The sequence below is a fragment of the Phyllostomus discolor genome, chromosome 6 (assembly GCF_004126475.2).
Source record: "Phyllostomus discolor isolate MPI-MPIP mPhyDis1 chromosome 6, mPhyDis1.pri.v3, whole genome shotgun sequence".
Classification (NCBI taxonomy): domain Eukaryota; kingdom Metazoa; phylum Chordata; class Mammalia; order Chiroptera; family Phyllostomidae; genus Phyllostomus; species Phyllostomus discolor.
Genome location: NC_040908.2, coordinates 148,825,124 through 148,848,209, shown reverse-complemented (window position 1 = coordinate 148,848,209; position 23,086 = coordinate 148,825,124). Strand labels below are relative to the sequence as shown.

The 23,086-nt window shown below is 43.8% G+C and overlaps 1 protein-coding gene and 1 long non-coding RNA gene across 6 annotated transcripts in view; one reads left to right on the top strand and one right to left on the bottom strand.

Moving 5' to 3' along the window:
* Positions 1-1,415: 1,415 nt before the first annotated feature.
* Positions 1,416-2,042, top strand: LOC118501327. The gene is made up of 2 exons (XR_004903961.1): positions 1,416-1,591; positions 1,802-2,042. It is a non-coding gene; the product is annotated as an uncharacterized LOC118501327 (long non-coding RNA).
* A 759-nt stretch (positions 2,043-2,801) lies between these two features.
* Positions 2,802-23,086, bottom strand: part of IFTAP (intraflagellar transport associated protein) — a 57,276-nt gene continuing 36,991 nt past the window's right edge. For all 5 annotated transcript variants that reach the window (XM_036029258.1, XM_036029259.1, XM_036029260.1 and 2 more), the window contains 5 exons: positions 21,922-22,079; positions 20,233-20,304; positions 18,318-18,384; positions 9,841-9,989; positions 2,802-3,054 (listed from right to left, as the gene is read on the bottom strand). In XM_036029258.1, the coding sequence (XP_035885151.1) occupies positions 2,890-3,054; positions 9,841-9,989; positions 18,318-18,384; positions 20,233-20,304; positions 21,922-22,079 (611 nt within the window). In that variant the 3' untranslated portion in view covers positions 2,802-2,889. The remainder of the gene's footprint in view (positions 3,055-9,840; positions 9,990-18,317; positions 18,385-20,232; positions 20,305-21,921; positions 22,080-23,086) is intronic.

Sequence of the window (23,086 nt, the reverse complement as noted above, 5' to 3'; positions counted from 1 at the left end):
CGTCTCCTTGCCTTCCACTCTGCATCAGTCTCACCGCTGAGGGCGCTGCAGGATCCACAGAAGCATCATCCATCAATGTAAGCACAGGCTTCTGCCAGAGGCACTTGGTTAGGGTTTGCCAGCCAACGTAAAACAAGCCATTTACATCGATTCAAGGGATCCATAAAGCTGAAAGTCATGGAGGAGTAGCTGCTAGTTAGGGCAAGAATAACGGTACAACGGAGACAAAACTATTTCATTGAAAGGCTTTCAGGGACCCATTTTCCAGTGTCACTTTTGCTGTAATGCACAATTGCCCCAAATAATGCAGGAATCAAAAAATTGCCGAAAGGAATGAAACCAAAACACAGTGTGCCGACTCTACAGGCAGGATGCTCTATCGTAGCATTCCCCAGCCACCTACCCAGCCTCGTTAATGAAATGGGACCCTAAAATATCATTCCTTCTAAACACTTAGAAAGATAGCTTTGTTTCTTCTACTAGAAAACGATTTAAGTTCGATAAAATTGAGACGTATTTATGGTAAAGTCTTTTCTTTATTTAAAAAACCAAAATGCTGTGTGTATACTGAGTCTAAGAGAGTCTCTGGTCCTGCGAACAACCATGTCACACACACATGGTTGTCTCGAGTCAGTGTGTTATACAGACGACACGCTAACACCTTCTCCACCTCCCAGTTGCCCTCTCATTCCCACTCTGCATCAGTCAACAGTCCTTGCTAGTGCTACATCCAAATTTCTAATCAAATCTGTGCCCCCCACTTACACGTACGCTGCTTTAATTTGGGCTCCTACCATCTCCTCAGACAAGCTATTCTAATCATTTGCAATCAAAAACTCCTGATTTCTTCCTGACCAAGTTCAAATGCCAACTCCTCTGTGAAGACGCCCACCCCCCCGCCCCCGCCAGATCTCCAAGGATGATTCAATCACACGCCAGGAGCTCTCGGTACATAAGACTCTCACAACACAGAGCACCCTCTCCTGCAGAGCGGCAAGGGAGAGCACGCAAGCCCCATGCAGAACTGTGAGTGTTCCAGGAGCCTGGTTTAAAAGGTAAAAAGAAGTGGGTGAATTCTTTTAATGTTTATTTACTGTTGTTCAATTACAGTTGTATTTTCTCCCCACCCCTCCCCCCACCCCCTCCAGACCTGTCTCCCTCCCTTTCTTCTACCCAAGAAATTGGTGAATTTTTAATAATACATTTTATTTAATCAGGTATACCCAAAATATTATCATTTCAACATGTAATTAATATGAAAATATAACAAGATATTCTACAGTTCTTCACACTTATCCTTTGAAATGCAATGTACATTTCACATTTGCAGCGTATTTTAAATTTAGACACTAAGTTGTCGTCAAAAATAATTTATCTGTATTTAGATGTCATAAAATTTACAGCTGAAAAAGTGAAGATGCACATACCCAAGTTCTCCAAATGTACTTGAAAGTTCTATAACTGCATTAATATCAACTTATTTTAAATTAAAATAAAATCAGCATTTAAAAATCAGTTCCTCTGTCACGTGCCTCATTTTGATTGCTCAGTAGCCACATGCAGCCAGTGGCTATGCTACTGGACAGCACAGGTCTGCTGCAGTTATTTGTGGCTACGCTATTGGACAGCACAGGTCTGCTGCAGTTATTTGTGGCTATGCTATTGGACAGTGCAGGTCTGCTGCAGTTACTTGTTGCTATGCTATTGGACAGCACAGGTCTGCTGCAGTTATTTGTGGCTATGCTATTGGACAGTGCAGGTCTGCTGAAGTTATTTTTGGCTATTCAATTGGACGACACAGGTCTGCTGCAGTTATTTGTGTATATTCATCTCTCTTCCCCACGACATCAGACCACGTCTAACTCACTTCTACACTCCCCTTTGTCTTGGCACATACAGGGTGTTTGATGGAAGTCTGTTGACTAGGTAAAGAAAAATAGATGTAGAAACCATTTGACTCCATCGTAACATTAAGTCAAAAGCATTCTTTTGTAAGGAATATAAATGGCCATTTTTATAAATACATATATACACACATACACGAGCACAGGACTATATGCAAACACATTAAGACAGTATATTTGATTTGCTACTGATTCCTCCAGTAATAAAAATTACTGCGTACATACGGTTCCCCTTCACCTGTGCCTTCCTCCATCTATTCTCCTTTTCTTAATGCATTTATGAGACCTCTACACAATTAGCACTTCATAATATGTTTTTACATTCTCTAGTTGTTTCCCCTATGTCTTGCCTTTTCAAATTATACTTTAAGCTTCTGCAGATAGAGATCATTATTTGTGCTTCATAACTATCATCACAATGGTAATAGCAAAGTACAAGAATTTCATATGTGACATATAATCAATTCTCAGAGGCCTTCTTTTTCAGTGAAACCTTTCCCAATCAATCCCAGAAGGCCAGCCTCTCAGCATTCAGATTTGTCCCAACATGTCTGGACAGCTGGGGCCAGCGACCTCCCCATGCACTCGACTCTTCTCTACGTGCTACAACGTGTTCTGCGTGTGACACTGGCCTTCACCCCCAAAAAGGAGGAGGGGTGTTTCCGATCTTTGTTTCAATACCCCGCGTTACCTAGATGCAGTGATCTCATCAAAACAGACCTTCGGCAGGTATTGCTTCCTGTCCCCACCTGCCACTGCCATCAGCCCCTGCTGCCCACGGGCTGCGGCGTCAATACGACAGAGGGGTGCTCCATGAGGGTTCAGACCTCTGTGGCCTTGTGAGGAGCATCTCCGTACAGGGAAATAACTCCAATAAACCAGTGCACACATAAGTTCCCACAAAGGGGATTACGGTAGGTCTATCTTTTATTCTATCGTTGCTTGAATAAGAACAAAATAAAAAACAGGAAGATGTCTTGGTGCATCAGTCACGGGGTTCCTCCAAGTCTGTGTCGGCGTTCCCTCGCCTCTGCGCGGACAGTTCTTTGATGGCATCCATCTCTGCAGGAGTGAACTTGGGCGTGAGCAGCACAGCGTCGTAGTCAAATTCGTCATCAAGACGGAAGGGCTGAACTTCATCCCCGAGTATCTGCAAGAGGTTACAAAGGAGGGAAGTCATTCGCCACCATTGTACATGAAGATGAAGTTGAAAGCATAAATTCCCTATCCGTATTTCATTAAACTTTTTTTAGACTTTAGCTCTCTCAGCTGATTAAGCTCTTTTTAAGTAAAGGAATAAAACCAATTATTTGATTGGGCCTAATTTAAGTGCCTTAACGTTTCCCATTGGCACCATCTGACTCTAAATGAATGTCATTAACTAACTCTGCCCATGGCAAGAATCGGAAAGACTCTCTTGCACACATTTGTAACATTTTTACCACTTGCAGTGTTAGGGCTGGAGGCGCATGGAAAAACTAACAGTCACATTAAGGTGTGAAAAACATATCTTAAGATTTTGATCAACCTTGAATATACTTTTACCATTTACTATAAAAGACGTATCAGTAAAACAATTTTCAAAGTTAAAAATACTCTACACTTAATACATTGCTCCTTCAGATAATACCTATAATTCCTGGGCCAATAACAGTAGGAATTAAGACACATAATACCACCTTAAAAAGTCTAGGATCCCTTTGTACTACCAAGAATATTTGAAATATTACAGAATTTATCTATAAGTCACAGTAACTGCAAAGAGATATAAGAATCTTGTATCTATTTATTCATAATCTGTGTTTTAAAGACTTCCTAAAAGTACATAGATTTTTAAAAGCATATTTTTCCAATAAACAAAAAGAGAATGCTTTAAGTCCCATTGTATCATTCCTGAAAAAGCCTCTCCAAAAGCACATGGCGTATGATACAATGAAATCATCCAGAACCTCTGCAGAGCTCTATAACATGAATGGTGATGTTGAAATAATTGAAAACTATGGTTTATGCAAGAATGAAAAAAAATGCCCTGAAGCCGTAATCAGCTTTAAATATTCTTGCCTGCAAAATGATCCCACTGAGTGGTTTTTGCAATGTTCTTGAAAATGAAGCATATAGCTCAGACACTGTGCTGTTACTAAAGGTGGGGAAAAAATACAACCATAGAAAGCAGGTCTCTCCTGTCTGTTCAGCAAGTTGAATCTCATAGTTAGGTGTCCAGTGTTAATAGCTAACACCCAGTCACCTGTCATCCTCTCTCGGTAAAACCAGCAACAGAGCAGATTTCAGAGACTCGTGAGGGCCCTGTTCATTACAACAGAAAGTGCATACTTTCCTGGCAAAGGTAACGACGGGCGATGTCACTGAATGGGCCCCCACCCAGGCCCAGCCCCAGCACCAGGAACCGTGTGGGCATTCGCAGCAATCCTCAAACTACCCGTCTCACAACGCTTGGAAAGGTTAAGTGCCTTGCCCAAGACTACACAATTAGTAAGGAAGGGAAGCAAGAGCTGAATCCAAGCTAATCTGCTTCAGATAAAGCTTCATATTCTCACAAAAACACCAGCAAAAATCAACCTAGAAGAGTTCACTAAGACAAGTCATAGCTGTTTGGGAGAAAAGACCTTTTCTGCATAAGCTCAATAAACCCCATAGCACATTGTTTAAAAAGTACTCGAGGCTCCACACAATACCATGGCTGTCCACATGAAAGAGCAGCTGTACACAGGAAGCAAGTCGCCACAGAGTAACAATGGGGCGAAGTTGCTGAGAGCAGCTCCAATGAAGAACTATGCAGTCAGTCAAGGACACAACACGTTCATTTCCCGAACATACGCGTCTCAACAGTCTCCAACTCGGCTCAGCGATACGCACTGAGGCGGGCAAGCCTGGCCCCATCCTAAGGGACCCCATCGGGGACAGGAGAAGGCCCACCTTTACCAGTGCCATTGGTCTAGTGGGATTCTCACTGCCCTTTTACCCCTGGTTAAAGGACTGGCACCCGCCAGTCTGCCGAGTTGCAGGCTTCCCATCCTCACGTGTGCCTGCTGCAAGGACTTCGAAGTCCGCCCTGACACATCTAAAACCTGCTCAGACTTCTCCTAGCCACTCCCGCTCGATGAAGCCTCATTGTTTCCTGGAAGAGGTGATACCTAAGCAGAATCTTAAATGGTAACGTTAATTAACAAGGTTGAGGGAAGAAGGGACTTGCCCACAAGGGGAGTTCTCGTGAGCAGGCCAAAGGAAACGAGAGGCTGCATTCCACCCGTGTGGCTCTGAGCGGTGCCGCACCACCAGGGCGTCGAGGGTAAGGCGCAGCGCAGCAGAGAGGAATGGAGATGGTGCCGGGGTGGGACAGGTCTCACACGCTGCTTGTCCTGGAGATGGCGAATGTCACTGAAAGATACTTTAAAAGCAGGGTGGGTACTTGGTCACCTCATGCATTTCAGATAAATTTCTTCATTCAAATTCTAGCTGAGCACCTCCAGTGAGACAGGTGCTAGAGAGACAGACCTGTGCAAAACAGAGAGATGCCCTGCCCTCTTGGAGATTCCGTCTAGATGGGACACTCTGAAGACCAACCAGAGGACAGCTTTGGAGACAGGGCACTAGTCAGGGGCGAGCTGAAACAGTCCAGGCAGGACGTGGCGAGAACAGGGCTCTGTTAGAAGAGATTCGAAAACATGAGAGAGTAAAACTGGTAGCACCTGATGACAGATTTGGATACGGCAGGGACAGTCTGTAGGTTCCTAACAGAACCCAGACAAAAGTATCAACAGGCAGTCAGACACACAAACCTGCAGCTCTGACGAAAGCCCGAAGCTAGAAAAACAGACAGGGGGGACAGGAGCATTAAAGGTCGTCCCATGGATGAAAATGGATCCCAGCATGTCGGGGGCAAGAGCCGGAGGCTCGGCAGGCATCCCTGAGGAGCAGCTCCCCCCGGGGTGGGTGGAGGAAGAGGCAGGGAAGACAATCAGAAACACACCAAGAGGCTGGGAGTGCAGTGAAGGGAGACCACCCGTGGTTGGAGCCAAGGACATTTCTCAGTATACTGAATGGGAATGAGGGAAAAAACAAGCAGATGAGCAGAGTCGAGTCTAATGGTTTCCTAAGTGTCCATGAAAAGAGACGCAGAATAATAGTAGCCAAAGAAGGGTCCAAAGTAAAGGGAAGGTGGTGGTTGTTTTGTTTTGTTTTGTTTTGTTTTAAGCATCAGAGAGACTTGGACATGTTTAGATGTTGAGCAAAATGAATCGACAGAGAAGAATGGCCCTACCCTAACCATTTGATTATCCCGGCTTCTTGTTTATTTATTTGTTCCTTCAACGTTCACCGCACGTCCACTGCACCCACAGCGCTGACCTCGGCACTAGTTCCGACGTTTCGCACTTTAATTAAGTTAGCTTACTACGACATGCATGAATGAGTGAGCGTAGAGACTCGCTAAAGGGGAACGTATGTAATTCAGATGAAACCAGACACACACTGCCACTCAGAAGATGCCACTGGGACCCTAGAAAGACCGGTTTTAGAATGCAGTAATGTAGCGTTCCACTTAACGTACTTAAGCTGCTGGCTAGGGTGGCACACTCAGAGAATTCCCTTCTTTGAAGGTAGATTCACTTTAGGGTCCTGAGCTAAAAGACTCCGGGGTTTTTAGAGTACAAACTCAAATTCTGATTGACTTCAAAGGGAAGCATTTGTGAAAAGGAGCGCCAAATCCCCCACTGTTAAACGGAAAACAACTGCGAATTAAGTTATTAACTTGTTATTTTTGCCTAAGGAGCTGAGAGAAATATGTGGATTTCAGGTGTCTAATTTCAAATCTAATTGAAACCTTTTTGTAGCCTCTCGGAGAGTAGAATGTGTGCAATGGTAGAAAACTGCTAGTTTCCTTAAAATTGCTCATGTGACTTTTCTGAGAGAGACCGCTACAGGAGGAGTCATTTTCATTCACAGCACCACAGGCCAATTAAAGAAAACAGAACTAATGCTCAAATCAATAACAGCAGCATTTAGCCATAGGCTCTCTTACAGAGCGATATGGTAAATAAACTGTCTATATAGGTGAAAAATTTTAAAGTCCCACAATGACTTGGAAAAACAGGAGAACTCTCACCGACATACAATTTCCTCTGATGTCTTCCATGGATTGACGGTGGGGAGGAGGAGCCACCGTTTTTCATCTTCCTAATGTGAATTATTTTCATAAGAGTAGACGAACTACCCTGGTCAGTGTGGCTCAGTGTTTGGAGCATCGTCCTGTGCACTGAAAGGTTGCTGGTTCAGTCCCTGGTGGGGGCGTGTACGGGAGGCAATCAATCGATGTTTCTCTCTCACATTGATGTTCATATCTCTCCCTCTCTCTCTCTCTCTCTCTCTCTCTCTCTCCCCCTTCCTCCCTCCCTCTCTCTCCCTTAAAATCAGTAAGTATATCCTTGGGTGAGGATGAAAACAAAATTTTTTTTTAGATAGGTTAACTAAGGGAAGCAGTTACTCACAAACAGAAAGTGGAAGGTTCTTGGAAAATGCACATGTATATAACCAATGATAAAATTACAAAATTTTTTTTAATTCTCCCAGTGCATATCAGGAAGTCATGGATTCATTTTTCTTTTTATCCTCACCTGAGGGCATGCTCACTGATCTTAGAAAGAGTGGAAGGAAGGAACAGAGAGAGGGAGAGAAACATCAATGTGGGAGAGAAATATCAATCAGCTGCCTCTCACAGATGCCTTGGTCAGGGACCAAACCCGAAACCTAGGCATGTGGCCTGACCTGGAAGCAAACCTCTGACCCTTCAGTTTACAGGACAATACTCCAACCAACTGAGCCACACTGACCAGGGCGAGGCATGGGTCCTTATTAGGCAATACAGGAAGTCAGGATATCCAAGACACATTTTCATCTTTGCAGACTGAAGTCACAGAAAACTATCTGTAACTCTAACCCTTATTCAGCCCTTCCAGGACATATTTTCTGAAAATTGATGCTGATATCCTTTCTCTGGCATTGGGTGCTTTAAAATAAGATTAATACCAGTAAGCCATGGCAGAGTTGGCACAGTGCTGTGATTCTAGACAGTTCTGAAAAGGCTAAGAGTGGTTAGAAATAAAATTCCAAACCAAGATATTACTCTGGATATTCAAAAAACAGCAAAAGTTGAACTGGCTGGTGTGGCTTAGTGGACTGAGTGACAGCCTGCAAACCAAAGGGTTGCCAGTTCAGTTCCCAGTCAGGGTATATGGCTGGGGTGCGGACCAGGTCCCCGGCAGGGAGCACATGGGAGGGAACTGCACACTGATGTTTCTCTCCCTCTCTTTCTCCCTCCCTTTCTGTCTCTAAAAATAAACAAAATTAAAAAAAAAAAAACAGTAAAAATTATTCATCTATGTCTCATGAATTTGCTAACACACAAAAAAAGTTTCTACATTTTGATTCCAACATTTTAAAATGTTCACATTTTCTGGGAAGAAATTTATATTCCTTTTGAAGATACAATCATATATAGGGCTTTAAACTTCATGTTACTGGCTATTTGATAGATTCCAGAAATCATGCAGGGTTTTTTTTTAACCCATCGAGTAAAACCACTTCATAAAAATGTTCTATAATGGCACGAGGTACCACAACCACTAATTGGTCAAAATAATTTGTATGGTCACAATGGAAGTCAAGAACAGAAATTTTTGAAAGAAACTGATTCCTGCTAGAAACAACCTTACAACCGTAGTTTCTTACCACTCAGAAAAGCATTCCACAATTCAAAAAGCACACTGAGAAGTGGCTATCCCTGCCAGTTTATCTGGTTCCCGGTTTAGGGGTTTAACATACGCCTACAAGCACCCTGGACATATATTTGTGGAATCAGTGAGCAAAGTCTTATGATAAAGGGGTAATTTAAGATTGAGGAGTGCGCACTGCTTTTGACCGAACAACTGCTTCCACAACCAGTGATGCGTACAGACTAGTAACTGAGTCCTGAAATAGTCGAGAAACTTCCTAAGGTCTTTATTAGGAAGAAACAATAACAAGTCCCGAACACCCTCTGTGCCTGCAGGACCCCCTCAGGGTACACAGGGTGCAAAGGTCACACCCAGCACCACCAGCTGCTCATTTGTCAAGTATATGCAGAAGAGTTGGAAATGGTGGCAGAAGACGACTTCCAAGTTGTGCATTTCGGAGAGAAAACATGTGGCAGAGATTCCGTTCTACCTGCTGGTGAAGCCAACGGCTGGATGACATTTCCCAGACTCCCTTGTGCACATAACTGAGGGGCTGCCAATGGAATGTGAGCAGAACTAGAGTCCCGAGTCCTGAGCCCTGGGAAAACGGGCTGCCCCTTGCTCTCATCCCCTGCCCCTCCAGGGAGGACGGTGACCAGACCTGCAACATGCACCTGAGGATGATGCCCTAAGCAGAGTGGAGACCCAGAGAAGGAACCTTGACAAGCCCTGAGCCACTGGCTAACGTTAAAGACCTCCATTGGCTGTTGCATGAAATAAATGAACTTCCATCTCCTCCAGCCACTGAATTACTGTAGCAGCCTGGCCTTCCTGTAACTACTGCAAGATGTTTATAGGACCTTAGAAGCAATAACAGAGAGGGAAATGGCTGGTTCGGACAAAACAAGATAAGAAACCAGCCTGTCCTTTCTGGCGCGCTGTCCCCAGGTAGCACTGGCCTGCAGCGTGGCACACATCATGAAACAAAAATAGTTTCCACGTACAAACATAATTGCTCTCTGTGTTTAAAAAGAAATATACTCATTAGAGACAGATGACAGTGTGAGGACCCAATTAAGCAACTTAAATTCTAAATTCTTCCAAATCTGAGAAAAACACAAAAGCACACAGGTCTAGCAGCATTTCTACGCAAGGACGAGTTACACAGCCAGGCAGCTTCGAGACGGACTGCATTCCCCGTGGAGCACCTCGTCCCTGTGCTTGTCCTGCTCGTCCACGCCTTTCACCGTGGGCCTTGGCTTGACTCCAGGGGTCGGGGGCTGGGCCACGGAGGGAACGTACGAAGGGACGCGGGTGCTTATGTCCTGCTCCACTTCTCCGGGCAGCAGCAGCAAACCTGTTGGATACAAAATATTTCACTTGATCCTTGCACTGAGTTCATATTTGAACTAAATCATCTTAAAGCCTATCACAGTCAAAAGAATAAAGCAAATATGCTCAAATAGAGTAAGTCCATCCCACAATGCCTGTCTTCCTCTGGGAACTTGACTCAAGGGACTCCCCTTTCTAGAAACCAGAAGTCCTTAGTGCATCTATTTTTATCTCACTGTTGCAAAGTTACTTTCTATCTGAAAGGTCTGGGAGAAATATTGTTTGGGAGTAACTTGTTCATGCCTCTGACCTCCCAACCCAATTTCTACCTCTACAGGAAAATAAAGCAAGGAGATGCTATATTTTCCTTATTTTCCTGGGGGGTGAAGAGAAAAAAAACGGAGTGTTGATTTCATCCCATAATGATATGGCAATATTTCAAAAAAACATATTAAAAAACAATGATGCCTGAAGGAAAGAACTTTAACTTTCAGCAGAAAAACGAGCGGCTCTGTCACATTCAGAATGCATGGTCTCATTTTCAACACCTGCAGACAACAGAAGTGTGCCATGCTTGCGGCTCGTCGGGCACAATCACAAGAGTTCAATAGCCAGTCTTGGCTCTCTGATCAACCGACCCACTAAAAGGGAATGTGCTCCCTTATTTTTGCACATGGGACAGTCTGTGGAAGTGCCACAGACATCCGGTGCACTTCCGCAGCTTTCTTTGAGGAGGACAGAAAACAAGCAGAAGCACAACAGGTTTCCTCCTTAGCCTAAGTTTCCACAGGACCAGAAGGGCTGCTGCAGCTAGCCAGTAACTTGCAGCTGGCTCAGGACGATGCTGCCTGCTACTCAGCGATGACCCTCATGAAGATGCTATGCTCTCGGAGGAAGTGATTAATCACCAAGAGGCATGCCTTGGCTGTTGCCAGTGGCAGCATATATAGGGAGATGACAGAGCACGATTCAAAGTTCAAAAACTGAAACTTATTTGCAATACATCTGTCACCACCACTGTGATATCACCTTCACAAAAAAAATGAAATAATTAAAAATTCCTAAGACTCCAGCAACACAGAATACAGAGAGAGAGCCTAGAAGCTGAGCGTGTATGTGTGTGTGGGGGGGGGGGGGGATGTGAAGAAGGTAGTTTTACTATAATTAATTACTGAAACCATAAAACAAGACCTAATTAACTAGCAGAAATAAAAACAATAATAATAGTCAACTCTTACGAGTGGACGCATTATCTGCATTATTAACTCAGCTAATCCAGCAGCTCTCTTATTTCCCGCCTTACAAGCAAGGAGCTCTAGCACTGAGAGTGACCTCCTTCAAGGCGCCACAGCGAGAAAGAACCAGAGCCGGGCAGTCTGTCTGCAAAGCCCATGATGTCACGTTACCAACTGCTTTTAAAAAAGCATTTTCATTAAAAATATTACTTAAACCTGTCAGATTATACATCCAAACTCAGGGCCAAGAAATGTCACTACGATAGCACATTTGCATAGTCAGGCAGTGTTAAGGGCACTTAAACATATTATTCCCAGAGAAAATATTTTTAAACTCAGTAAGGTTGGTGGAAAGATTGGCTTTCTAATATACCCATTTACAAGTTCAAAGCCACACTGGGTGTAACTGCCCAGGACTGGTACAAGCCTGGTGAGGGGCCTGCCAACAACAAAGGCAAAAGGAGAGAGGTCCGGGCATCTCAACGTAAAAGCCGACACCTACCAGACCCGCTGACTGCCGGTGCAAGCATGAGTTCACGTGTAAGATAAAAATCAATTCTGCCTTCAGAGCTACTTAAGATCTGATTGACGATATGACGCACCAAGGAGGACAACTCTGCAATCCCTTTGCTAAACCTCCTCACCTCTCTAATATTCTGCAAAGAATGTTTTCTTTCATAAAAATTCTATTGCCATGGGAACAATTCCTTCGGATTCAGAATCCTCCGCACTTTCCTTGCTGTTGGTTTCTTCGGTGTAAAAGCAAAAGGCCCAAACACACACAATTGGTGCCTAACGCAGCGTCTTTTATACACAGGATACTCTCAACAAACACTTGCAGACAGGAAATGAATTCCCTGCAGCTCCACTATTAAACTGAACAGCAAGTATCAAGAGTCTACCTTACCCTCAAAAACTAAACCTTGTTACAGGGATAAGATTTCCACACAAAAATATCAATCAGAGCATAATCGGAACAAAATTGAACAGCCTTAACTCTAAGAGGACAGATTCACAAGAAGAGTAAAACCAACACGGAGGAGAACAGCCTAGTAAGACAGTTCAGAAGGAAACCACCGCATCTTCTAGCCATTTTATACCCGCGGGTGGGTTACTGACACACACGCCCGTTCTCTCAGGAGGGGGAATGATGGCATTCACTAACGGTGGGGAATGGGATTTCTGAAGTCTCTAAAACTTTCTGAAACTGAAGAGCTTTAAGAATCTTAATCTTATCTTAACCATTGTTTCTGAAACTACCAAGGGCCTGTTTTCCTCTTACCTAGATGCCACTATGTTGGCCGATGTGCATTGTGCAGTCAAGGCAACTCTCCAAAAATAAGTCTTAATGTTAAACAGCAAGACTGCCCGAAAACATTTCAATCTCTTCTTTCTCAACTACATGGTAAGAATCTGCAATATTTATAAACGATGTGTTCATGCCATTTGTCTTTCTGTATTTAGTCAATTAAACAGCAAGCCAAAAGCTATAATCACAATTTCCTACAGCATTAAAAAGTAAGCAATACAAATAAAAGAATACTGAGGCACAGTGAAATTACTAAAAATACAAAAACAAAAAACCATAATAGCAGCCAAATGAGAAAGAAAAAAACACCCTGTCTGCACAGGAACAACAATCACATTGCCAGTTTTCAACAATGAAGACCAGAAAAGAGTAGGGCAACATCTTTAAAATGCTGAAAGAAAGAAATTACAAACCTATCATTCTCTACCCAGCGAAAATACAGGGCTGTGACATAATAACACAAAACAGGCAAGAGAAAAAGAATGTACAACTGGCAGGACAAGCAGAAACAAAACAGTAAGAGGACAGTTTTAAAGCCAAATGTATCAGCAATGACATTACATGTAAATGGACTAAACACTCCAATTAAAAGACACAGTTTTAGAAAAGATATGTGTGCATATGTGTACAGAGGCATGTGTATACATGATAGGCAGTGTTCAAGAGACACATAACCATAAACCTACTTTGGGGAAAAAACAAAACAAGAATAAATGCATGCGGAAGAATGGAAGAAGAAAGGGAACTGCTACCCGAGGAGAAGGTGGCGAAGATGAGGGAAGACTCACTTCAAGGATGAGGCTGGCATTTGACAGTGATAATAAATCATATGCCCACCCCTCCGAGTACAAAAATAGAAAATAAATAAACCAGGTGTCAGAAAGATGAGGACCAAATATGAACTTCGTCACAGATGGAGCTGACCCTAAAAACGGAACTTTTCCTGCAGTCATCATTGGGCTTCTTATTTGCCATGCTTTCCCCCCAAGTCTAGACCTCGAGCTGTCCCCACTTAGAGAAATTCTGCAGAGCTAACATACATGCAACCGTGCGCAAGGCGAACTACTTCACGTCCTCAGAGCTCTTAGAGCAGGGGCCCAAGAGCAGCACCTCTGGACTTCTGTCTAGAGGTGGTTCTCAGCCTCGACTGCACATTAAAATCCTCCAGGGAGCTGCAAAAATGGATGATGCACAAGGCACAGCCCAAACCACTGAAAAGGAATCTCCAGGTATTGGTATTTTTTTAAAGCTCAAGTGGTTCTAACTGGTCTTGAAGGTTAAAACGTAGTGCGTAAGACAGGCCTGGGCCCGCCTGAAGTGTGTCTGTTGTGAGAAAGGGGGCACAGACACAGAAGAGAGAGCCTCTGCCTTCCAAACAGCATGAACCCAAAAGAGGAGACGAAAGGGCTGATGCACATACACGTCCTTTCCTGGCCCAACCCCTCCAATTAGACAAACACTTCCTCTTCCCTTGGGAAACAAGAGGCGTAGGAATCGTGAAAGGGCAGAATTATTTCCCAGTTCTGTTCTCTTGTCAGGAATAAAGTGAAGGCTTCCTCATGGAACCTCGGGGCCTGGGCAGCAGGTTTGCCCTTGCAGGTGACGAGGTTTTCGAGCTAGACCTTAATGGGTACGTTTGCACATTCAAAAAATGGAGGAACGTGGGACAGGGGAACATTTGGAAGCAAGGAATTTTCCCTCCTAGTGTTTTTAGTGATCTTCAAGGCGGTGAAAGAATGACTTTAATAGTGCTAAGTGTAAAAGACATGAAATGCCTAAACTGCTAAGTTGGCTGAAGTGTGCCATCTCCTAGCTCAGGCCCTTTGCACACGCTGTTCCTTGTGCTGCTCCTTCCTCTCCCACCCTCCCCTCAGCCTCACTCCACCCGCCTCAGCTAGTGAAAGTGCTCACCCTTTTGATCACAAGCTCTCAGGGTGTTTTCTCTGATCCCACAGACAAATTTAAGTTCCCCTGCCAGATGTTTGTTCTCACGAGATCTAGAACAATTTGTAATGCATTTGTCATTATCTGGTCAGTGGATGGTTCTCCCAACAAACTACAAATCTCATGAGAACAGGCACCAGATCTGTTTTAGTCTTTCTCATATTCCAGGAACCAATCACAGTTGCTAAATATTTCTGGAATAAGAGTCCCAGGTCAGTGATAAGCTGCATAAAGCTGCTCCAAGTTATAGATAAGGAAAGAATTTTTTAAAAAAGAGAGATGACTGATGCCTTTATTGGAACTGGGCATATCAGAGCTGGAAAATGAAAATCAAGTAAGACTGCTGATCTTTCAGCAGGAATTAGCTGCCCATTCTTGTCCAACACCATCAACCCCAGAATAATTACACGAACTGGCTGAGAGAGCAGTAAAGACAGTATACGAGGGGGGACCCCAAGAAAACAGAATTATCTTCTGGAAGGCAAGCTCCTTGAAGTACAGGCTTCCCCGCTAGGTGAGTGTTCTAGGAGCCCATCTGGATCAATGTTCCAGCTGGTGGTGTTGTGAGAGGCTGCATTTGGTTTCATTGAACTTTTTTGGAAGACTCTTTCAACATGTTTGACCATTTCATATGGTGATTTACGAGTGTACCTGCCCACACCATGCTGAGTGTTCAGTAGTTTTTGACCAAAAATAGCATGACTGCTGTACCCCACCATCTGTCTTCACCCGATCTTACCCCAAGCAACATTTTTTGTTGTTCTCTTGGATGAAAAGAGTCGTCAAAGGGAAATGTTTTGCCAGTGTGGAAGAGGTGAAACAAAAAAAGGCAGAAGCACTAAAAGGCATCAAAATCAACAAGTTCAAAAACTGTTTTGAACAGTTGAAAAAACACCTCGATAGGTATATTGCAACAAGTGGAGAGTACTTTGAAGCAGACTGAAATTTAAACATGTAAGAGTAAATATACAATTTTTTATCAATCATTTCTGGGTTTTTCTGGGCTCCCCACTCTAGTTCTGAGAACTAGACCTCAGAAAGTCTCTTCGGCCAACGGCTCTCAGCCAGAGAGCAGGGTGGGCCAACTTAGAGGAAAATAAATAAAGATGAACAAAAGGGCCTTCCTACTCTAACGGCCTCAGCATAACTGATCCCTACTCCAAATAACAATATTGCTGGATAATAGCCAGGGTAGGGAGGTAATTACCCTGATGGTTAATTCCCTTCTCTCAGATCCAAAGGAGGAAAAAGTGGTTAACTTGATGTGAAACAAACACTGGGCCCCAAACTTCGTGGCAACCACGACTGCTCGACTGCACCGCCCTGAGCAGGATTCTCTGAGAAACTGGGTCCCCCTGCGCTGCCAAATGACAAGCCAAAGACGGGGAAGGAATTGTGTGCCCGGGTCTTGAAGAATGTTTATGAAAGCAAACGAGGTGAGCAAACGAGGTCAGTGGTAGAAAAACAACGTGCACCTCACTTCCTTAGGCAAATCTGTTGCTTAAACAATAACAACAGGATCTAATCAGTAAACCTCTCAGCTGCCAAAATTATGCAAGCAACTTGCCTATTCAAAATGCCACATTTCCCATCTGACATAAATATTTGCCTTCTGCTCACCTTCCTGGAGTATAATACAAATTGGGCCCAAACTAAAATTCACCTTGGCACTAACCACTTCTGACCCAGACTGTGCATTGTGAAAACTGTGAAGCGCTGGCGGTCTTTTTGGGGACTGAGATACATCAGTGAGGCCAGACTGCTTTTCAGCCTCGGCTTTTCACATGATGTTACCTACAGGAAGGCCGTGACCTGTTCAGTCCCGCCCACTGAGACCTGGCTCGGGCCTCCACAGCCTGTTGTGCGTGAATGCAAGACTGCCTGTGACCTGATTTCCGGGGGGAAGTACTAGTGAGAGGTTTTCATGAAAATTGTAAACTACAGGAATAGATCTGATTAAAAACAAACTTGTAAATGTGCTCAAGGAAGAACAATGGAAAAAGGTAAAAGGTCTAACTTAAGAGATGGCTATAATGAAAATCATATTCATGGGCTAAGTAGGTTTATGTCAGGATGTAATCCTCATCACTGGCAGGAAGCAAGAAGTTAAAACCACAGGGAAAAATGCCTGACCCGTGTAATTTTGTGCCTTCCTATAAAATTAATCTGATGTTGCAATTGTACTACATGCAAACCAGAACTATTGGTCTCAAGTGTCATCCACGGATGACCTCTGCCTGGGGCAGTGACTCAAAGCACAGATCGCTAGATGCCACCAGAGATCTTCTCCCTTGGGCACAGGACCCAGGAATGTTCATTTTTCACGAGCTCCCCTTCTCCAAGTCAGCCAAACCCCGAAAACCAAGTGCTTGCTCTACGCACTCAGCTCTTCGTAAATCCTCAGCGATCCTTTCTAATCCGATCAGAGCCCATAAACTGCTCTCACACAGAAATTCAGAGCAACCTAGGGGATTACGGTTAAGAGAACCTCCCCCGGGGCCATGTGATGCCTTTGGATCTCTGATCTCACTTGAACCAAGCAAGTAAGGGAAAAAAATCTCCCAAGTCCGCTGGTTAATGGAGTGCTTGATAATCAAACCCTTCAATAGAATAGTGTGGTGTCTGGAAGCAGAATACAGGTGTCAGTTGCTTCCAGTCACCAGAGGGCCTCGGTTCGGCCAACCAGAGAAGCCAGGGCAGGGGTTTGAATGACTAATTTACCAAAAGCCACACCCCCCCCAAGACAAACAGCCCCTCTGACTCCTGTAATGACAAACCAGCCCCCATACAATAACAACGACATGATCCTTGGTTTATGCCTACCTGAACACGGTAAGCAACACTTAAATGCCAACCACCAAACCCCCGTGGAAGCCACCCCCTCCCTAACAGTCAACGTTGACTTTGAAATAGTCTTGCTTATCACATTGTTTGCGGGTAGTTTTTATCACGCGCTCTACTACCGGTCAACGTAAAACGTATAAATACGTTTCCCGCATACCATGGATTATTAAATTAGGAATGAGAGTTTTCAAAGCAAGTAACTCTAATTTTGAACATATTTCAAAGGTTCTTTGAGCAAAAAAAAAAAAAAAAAAAGGATGGATACCTATGCTTACACAGAAATGTTCACCAGCAAAGGAAAAAAGGCCTCATTTACATAAACAACAACAATCTAGCATTAAGCCTCTCCCAGCCCCAGAAGAAATATTTACAATATACCTTTAGTCTTAAGTGTTTGGTTTACATATTTAATAAATAATTATAAAAGCAAAGATTTGAATTTTATTTTGTTTATGATCCATTTTGATACTGCTATGATTTTTATGATTAATTGATGTTTTATGTATCATTCCAAAATAATCTCAATTTACATCATCGTGCTTCTAAGAAATTGGGTTTAACTTAAATGACTTTGCTTGAAACAATGGTGCAAATATCAAGCATATGATAAATCAGTGCAGGGGAGGGAGGGACATCTTTACGTCATTTAAGACTTAAGACTCTACAACCTTCAACAGGCTTTAACCTTTCAGCTGAAATCTGTGTTCTTGAAAAAGAAATGGCAGAACTCCGGTTTTCCCTGTTTCGGGGAAGGTGGAGGTAGGATTGCCAGAAAAGAAAATGCGTAAAGCTGCCTGAAGTCTTATTTGTAGCTTCTAGAAAGAGGTCACGCAGAGTAGAAGGAGGTCACGCAGAGTAGGAGGAGGTCACGCAGAGTAGAAAGAGGTCACACAGAGTAGAAAGAGGTCACAGAGTAGAAAGAGGTCACACAGAGTAGAAAGAGGTCACACAGAGTAGAAAGAGGTCACGCAGAGGAGAGGGAGGTCACACAGAGCAGAAAGAAGAAGGCAGAAAGGCATACCCTTGCTTGTCTGGGGCTCAATCTCTTCATCCACATCCAGATCTTCTACTGCTAGGAAGTTATCTACCTAGGAAAGGACTAATATTATTTTTATGCATATTAGACCTAAAAAATGCAATTAAGAATCAATGAATCCACTTCTACAACACTCAAGTGAGCCACTGAATTCAATTTTCTCATTAACTTCTGAGTCCTCGCTGAAGGTCTTTGTGTTCACGTCGCTTTCCCGGAGACGCTGAAAGAAGCAGTCAGTTTGGAAGTTGGCCTGCATTTTGTAGGCACCAGAGTATGATCTTTATACTGAAAAGGAAAAAAAGCCATCTGGGGAGTTTTTGAAAGGGGACTTTGTTCCAGATTCCACCCCAGAAAAGACAAAACCACCGAGACAGTCCCCGAAACAGTGTCTCTGCTGGTGGTGGTTGTTGTCACTGCTGTTGTTTTATTACTTTCGATGCTCACGCAAAGAATGGTGGTGGTCTGGCTACTCCCGTGACAGCATGCTTTCACTCTGAAGAGCCAGAGAGAGAAAAAAAAACTGAAGGAAGCAGGAGAGCCCTGACCAGGGTGGCTCAGTGGGCTGAACACAGTCCTGCAAAGCAAGGGGTCACAGGCTCGATTCTACTCCCAGTCAGAGAACACGCCTGGGCTGCAGGTTCGGTCCCTGGTCGGAGCACATAGGAGAAGCAACCAATTGATGTTTCCCTCTATTTCTCCCTCCCTTCCCCTCTCTCTAAAAATAAATTAAAAAATATTTTTTAAAAAACATAAAGAAAGCCCTGGCTGGCATAGCTCAGTGGATTGAGCGCGGGCTGCGAACCAAAGTGTCGCAGGTTGGATTCCCAGTCAGGGCACATGCCTGGGTTGCAGGCCATGACCCCCAGCAACTGCACATTGATGTTTCTCTCTCTCTCTCTCTCTCTCTCTCTCTCTCTCTATCTCCCTCCCTTCCCTCTCTAAAAATAATAAATTTTAAAATCTTTAAAAAAAAATAAAGAAAGCGGGAGAGAAAGGTTCGTTCAAAAGAAAATCATCCTGACCCAGGTAAGTCACAAGAGAGGTGACCAGGGCCCAAAAAATCAAGTGCTCTCTCTTTCAAACAAATAAAACTGAAAATCACTTCAAAGGTAAAAAGCAGAGCAAATGACCTTTACAGACACGAAAGCAACATTTCAATGAAAAACTATTCCACCTGGAATACTGCTTTCCACCGCAAGATGACAATGAGACATTTTAGATGAACAAAATGGTAACATTTCAGACAGGAATTAATTCATCTCAGGTGAATATCAAAGAGTGTAAATAAGAAAATGATTTCACCGCTGGCTCCAAGGAGACCTAGTGGAGTAAAGGCATAATGTCAAAATGCCTTTTATGCTTATGACCTAAAATATCTGCATAACAAAATACCTTAAAATTGCAAATTTAGGTCTCATAATTGGAATTCAAAAGACAGCCTGGGTCTTTCTTCTTTCAGCTCTATTTGCCAAGCCATAGCTCTCACATAGGAATTAAAAAGGGTAGCTTCCAGCACTCGTGAGGACATAACCGCAGGTCCTTCCTGGCATCCACGTGACAGCAAAAATGTGCCTTCCATATGCCAGTTTCGGCACTAAAAGGTGAGGCTGTGTTATACTGTCCTTTCTCTTAATGGTATATGCCGGGGACTAGATTCAAGTTTCTCGTGTTTCTCTGTCAGAGCACCCCTTCATTCATTACGCTTTGAGGGAAAAAGATCTGGAACCCAGCCAGTTGTGGCTAGTTTAATATACTCAAACACCCATTTAAAAAAAAATAGTATAAGGACCAAATATCCTGAAATCCTCCAACTTCTATGAGACAGCTAATGAGTCCTGTGGGATTTTTTTGTTTTTATGGTTTTTGCCATGGAAAAAAAAAACATTAAATCAGACCTTACCTTCACGTTTCCGGCCCGACTCAGATCACCTCGAAAGGCGCTGCCAGCACTCTGGCCTTCGTCTAGCGCTATCTGAAACACAGAGGGAGGGCAGACCGATGGGAAAACGAAACACCTGGAAAGAGGAGGAGCTGATCTTGCATCCCTTCCAACAGTAAAAGTCTCCTTCCAGTTTGGGTTAACTAGCTGTGTGTGATGAGCCAGATTCACTAAATCATGGCAGGGGATAGGGGATAGGTGTCCAGCGGTCTGACTTGTACTTCTGTACTCTACACTTACCCAAAGTGTAACCTAAGTAGATTGTTTAACCTCACTTTTCTCACAAGTAAAACAGAAATGTCCCACCTCATTACCCCACCTCCCAGCCCATCCCAGATTTGGAGGGCAAATCTAAGATTACTAATACAACTTTTTCAAAGTTTTAGAAGACAATGCCATTGAACAATTCTTTGCCTCTGACACGCCCATCAAAGACTCAGTAGATAATATCATTCCAACTGCCGAAGGCTGCCAGTAGACAGTGCATTCGCTGGGGATTGTCACATAACCACCCCCACACATAGCCTCTGCGACATACAAATACATTTCTGGTGCAGAGATTTGGGTTCCCTTGTATAAAACCACAATCCCAAACACAATTCTGTCCACCATATCATAAGAAAAACACAATGAAATAGAAACCAGAAACCTAAATGGCTTAAAAAAATACAACATTTTCCATGACTATATCTACTGCCTCATCTTGATTTACATGCAAAACCTGGAAAATCTACAAAAAAATGTGTTTTGTGGTTTACCAAGGAAAAATACAGAAAATAGTGCTGCTATAGTTAATGAAGAAAATCAATTTTGTGTAGTTTATATCTCAACCTAAATAAAATGTGAATTTTGTTTTAAAAATAATAATAAGGCCCTGGCTGGTGTGGCTGAGTGGATTGAGCACCAGCCTGTGAACCCAAAGGTCATCAGTTCGATTCCCAGTCAGGGCACATGCCTGGGTTGTGGGCCAGGTCCCCACTTGGGGGCATGTGAGAGGCAAGTGATCGATCTTTCTCTTGTATAGTTTCTTTCCTTCTCTTTCTCTCTCCTTTCCCATCTCTCTAAAAATAAATAAACAAAATCTTTTAAAAATAAAATAAAATAAAAATAATAATAAGTAGGATAACTTTCACTTAGATTCCTTGACAGTTACAAACCATAACTAAGGAGACTATGAGTATAGTCTATTAAGTCTTGAGGGCCAGGGAGAGAGCATATAATATTCATTAACCAAATCCTGGAAAAAACAAGATAACCAGTTTCTACTTCAAGCTCGAAAGAGATGCATCCTCAACGGATAAAAATACTTCCCATTTTACACAGAAAACTTAAAAAGGAGTTCTTTTACTCTAAAGAGAGGACAACCAAAAAGGTATAAATAACCTCAAGGAGAATCTGTGGACAGCAGATTCTTAAGAGGTTTTTAACAACAATTGGGGATAACCAAGTTACCACCATAAACACTGGCTGTTGAAATCATGAAATGTAACAAGGATTTTCACTAAAGTGTCCCGGTAGTACTCCAGCTAGAATTTGGAGTCTCAGTCATTGATTCGATAGCAGCCCAAGGTCCCTTAGGGTAACTTTTGTTTAAATCCCGAAAGAATGTTCTTTTCTCTGACTGTTTCTGAAAGTGTGCGACAGTATCACCTGCTCCTCTTCTGCACTCTGTGATGAAGTATGAAGAGAGACGGCTTTATTTCTGAGGCGGTGACTATTCGGTTCACTTCCATGAGAACGCTGTGTTGAAGTAGGTATGTTGTCTGAAGACTTAGTTCCGAATGCGCCCCTCTTGGTCACATCACCCTCTGCAAAGACAAGTTACAGAACGTTAGGAAACATCCACCGCAGCTGCACCCCGTCGCGTTCGCTCCAGCGCTGGGAGGGCGTGGCATCCAAGCCGGTGAGATCCGCATTGTTCCAATGAGCCTAGACTGGTGCCATCCGGTCAGAATCCCTGGTTTGCTTCTGAGTGTCTGTCGCTGGTAGAACTAAAACTTGCAGGGGTGTCTAAAGGACGTTAACACCGACACGCTGTTGGGGAGCAGAGCTAAGATAAACCAGTCTACAATTATGAACTCAATAAGCCAGGAGGGCAAACACAAATACTGAATTTATCACTTTCTCTGTAAAGGGGTTATATTAGCAAACGACACAGGCTCAGCCCAGCTCTCTGCAGCGCCGCCTGCACCAGCACCCATGGCCCCTAACCAGCTACTACTGGGACAGGCGGCCCCTGCCTTTGGCCTGGACAAATCCTGAGAAACTCGAGGTGAAGAACGAGCCTTGGCTGCAGAGGGTGCTGGGAGTGCCGAGTGAGCAAGGTCACGGAGGGTTGCTCAGAATGCAGTGGCAGGCGGGTCTGGTCAGACTGCTATCAGACCAGAGTGGGGCAGAAACCCAGCGAGCCAATACCTCCCCCCACCCAGGAGGCACGGGGTTGTAGGCACTGCCCTGGGCAGCCCAGGACTGAAACTGGAGTGGGGTTTGATAGGCTCCAGTGCCCCTGGACAACTGTAAACAAAGCCAAGGGGACTGCGAGAACCGAGTGTGTTGCCCCAGCGGCTGCACAGAGCCTGCCTGGGCTGTGGGGGCTGGACGCCCCACCTCGGGCCGAGACGCATGTGCCCCTTTGAGAGGCTGGGAAACTTCTGTCCCTTCTGAAAAATGGTGGCCAGAAGAGGGGCAACAACAACTTGAGGGGCTGCAAACATGGTGGACATTAGCATACAATGGCCGAAAACCTGGACACTCTGTCACGCATGGGTTTCTAGGCCCGGCCTTTAAAAACAGAACGCACAGGGAAACATGCACT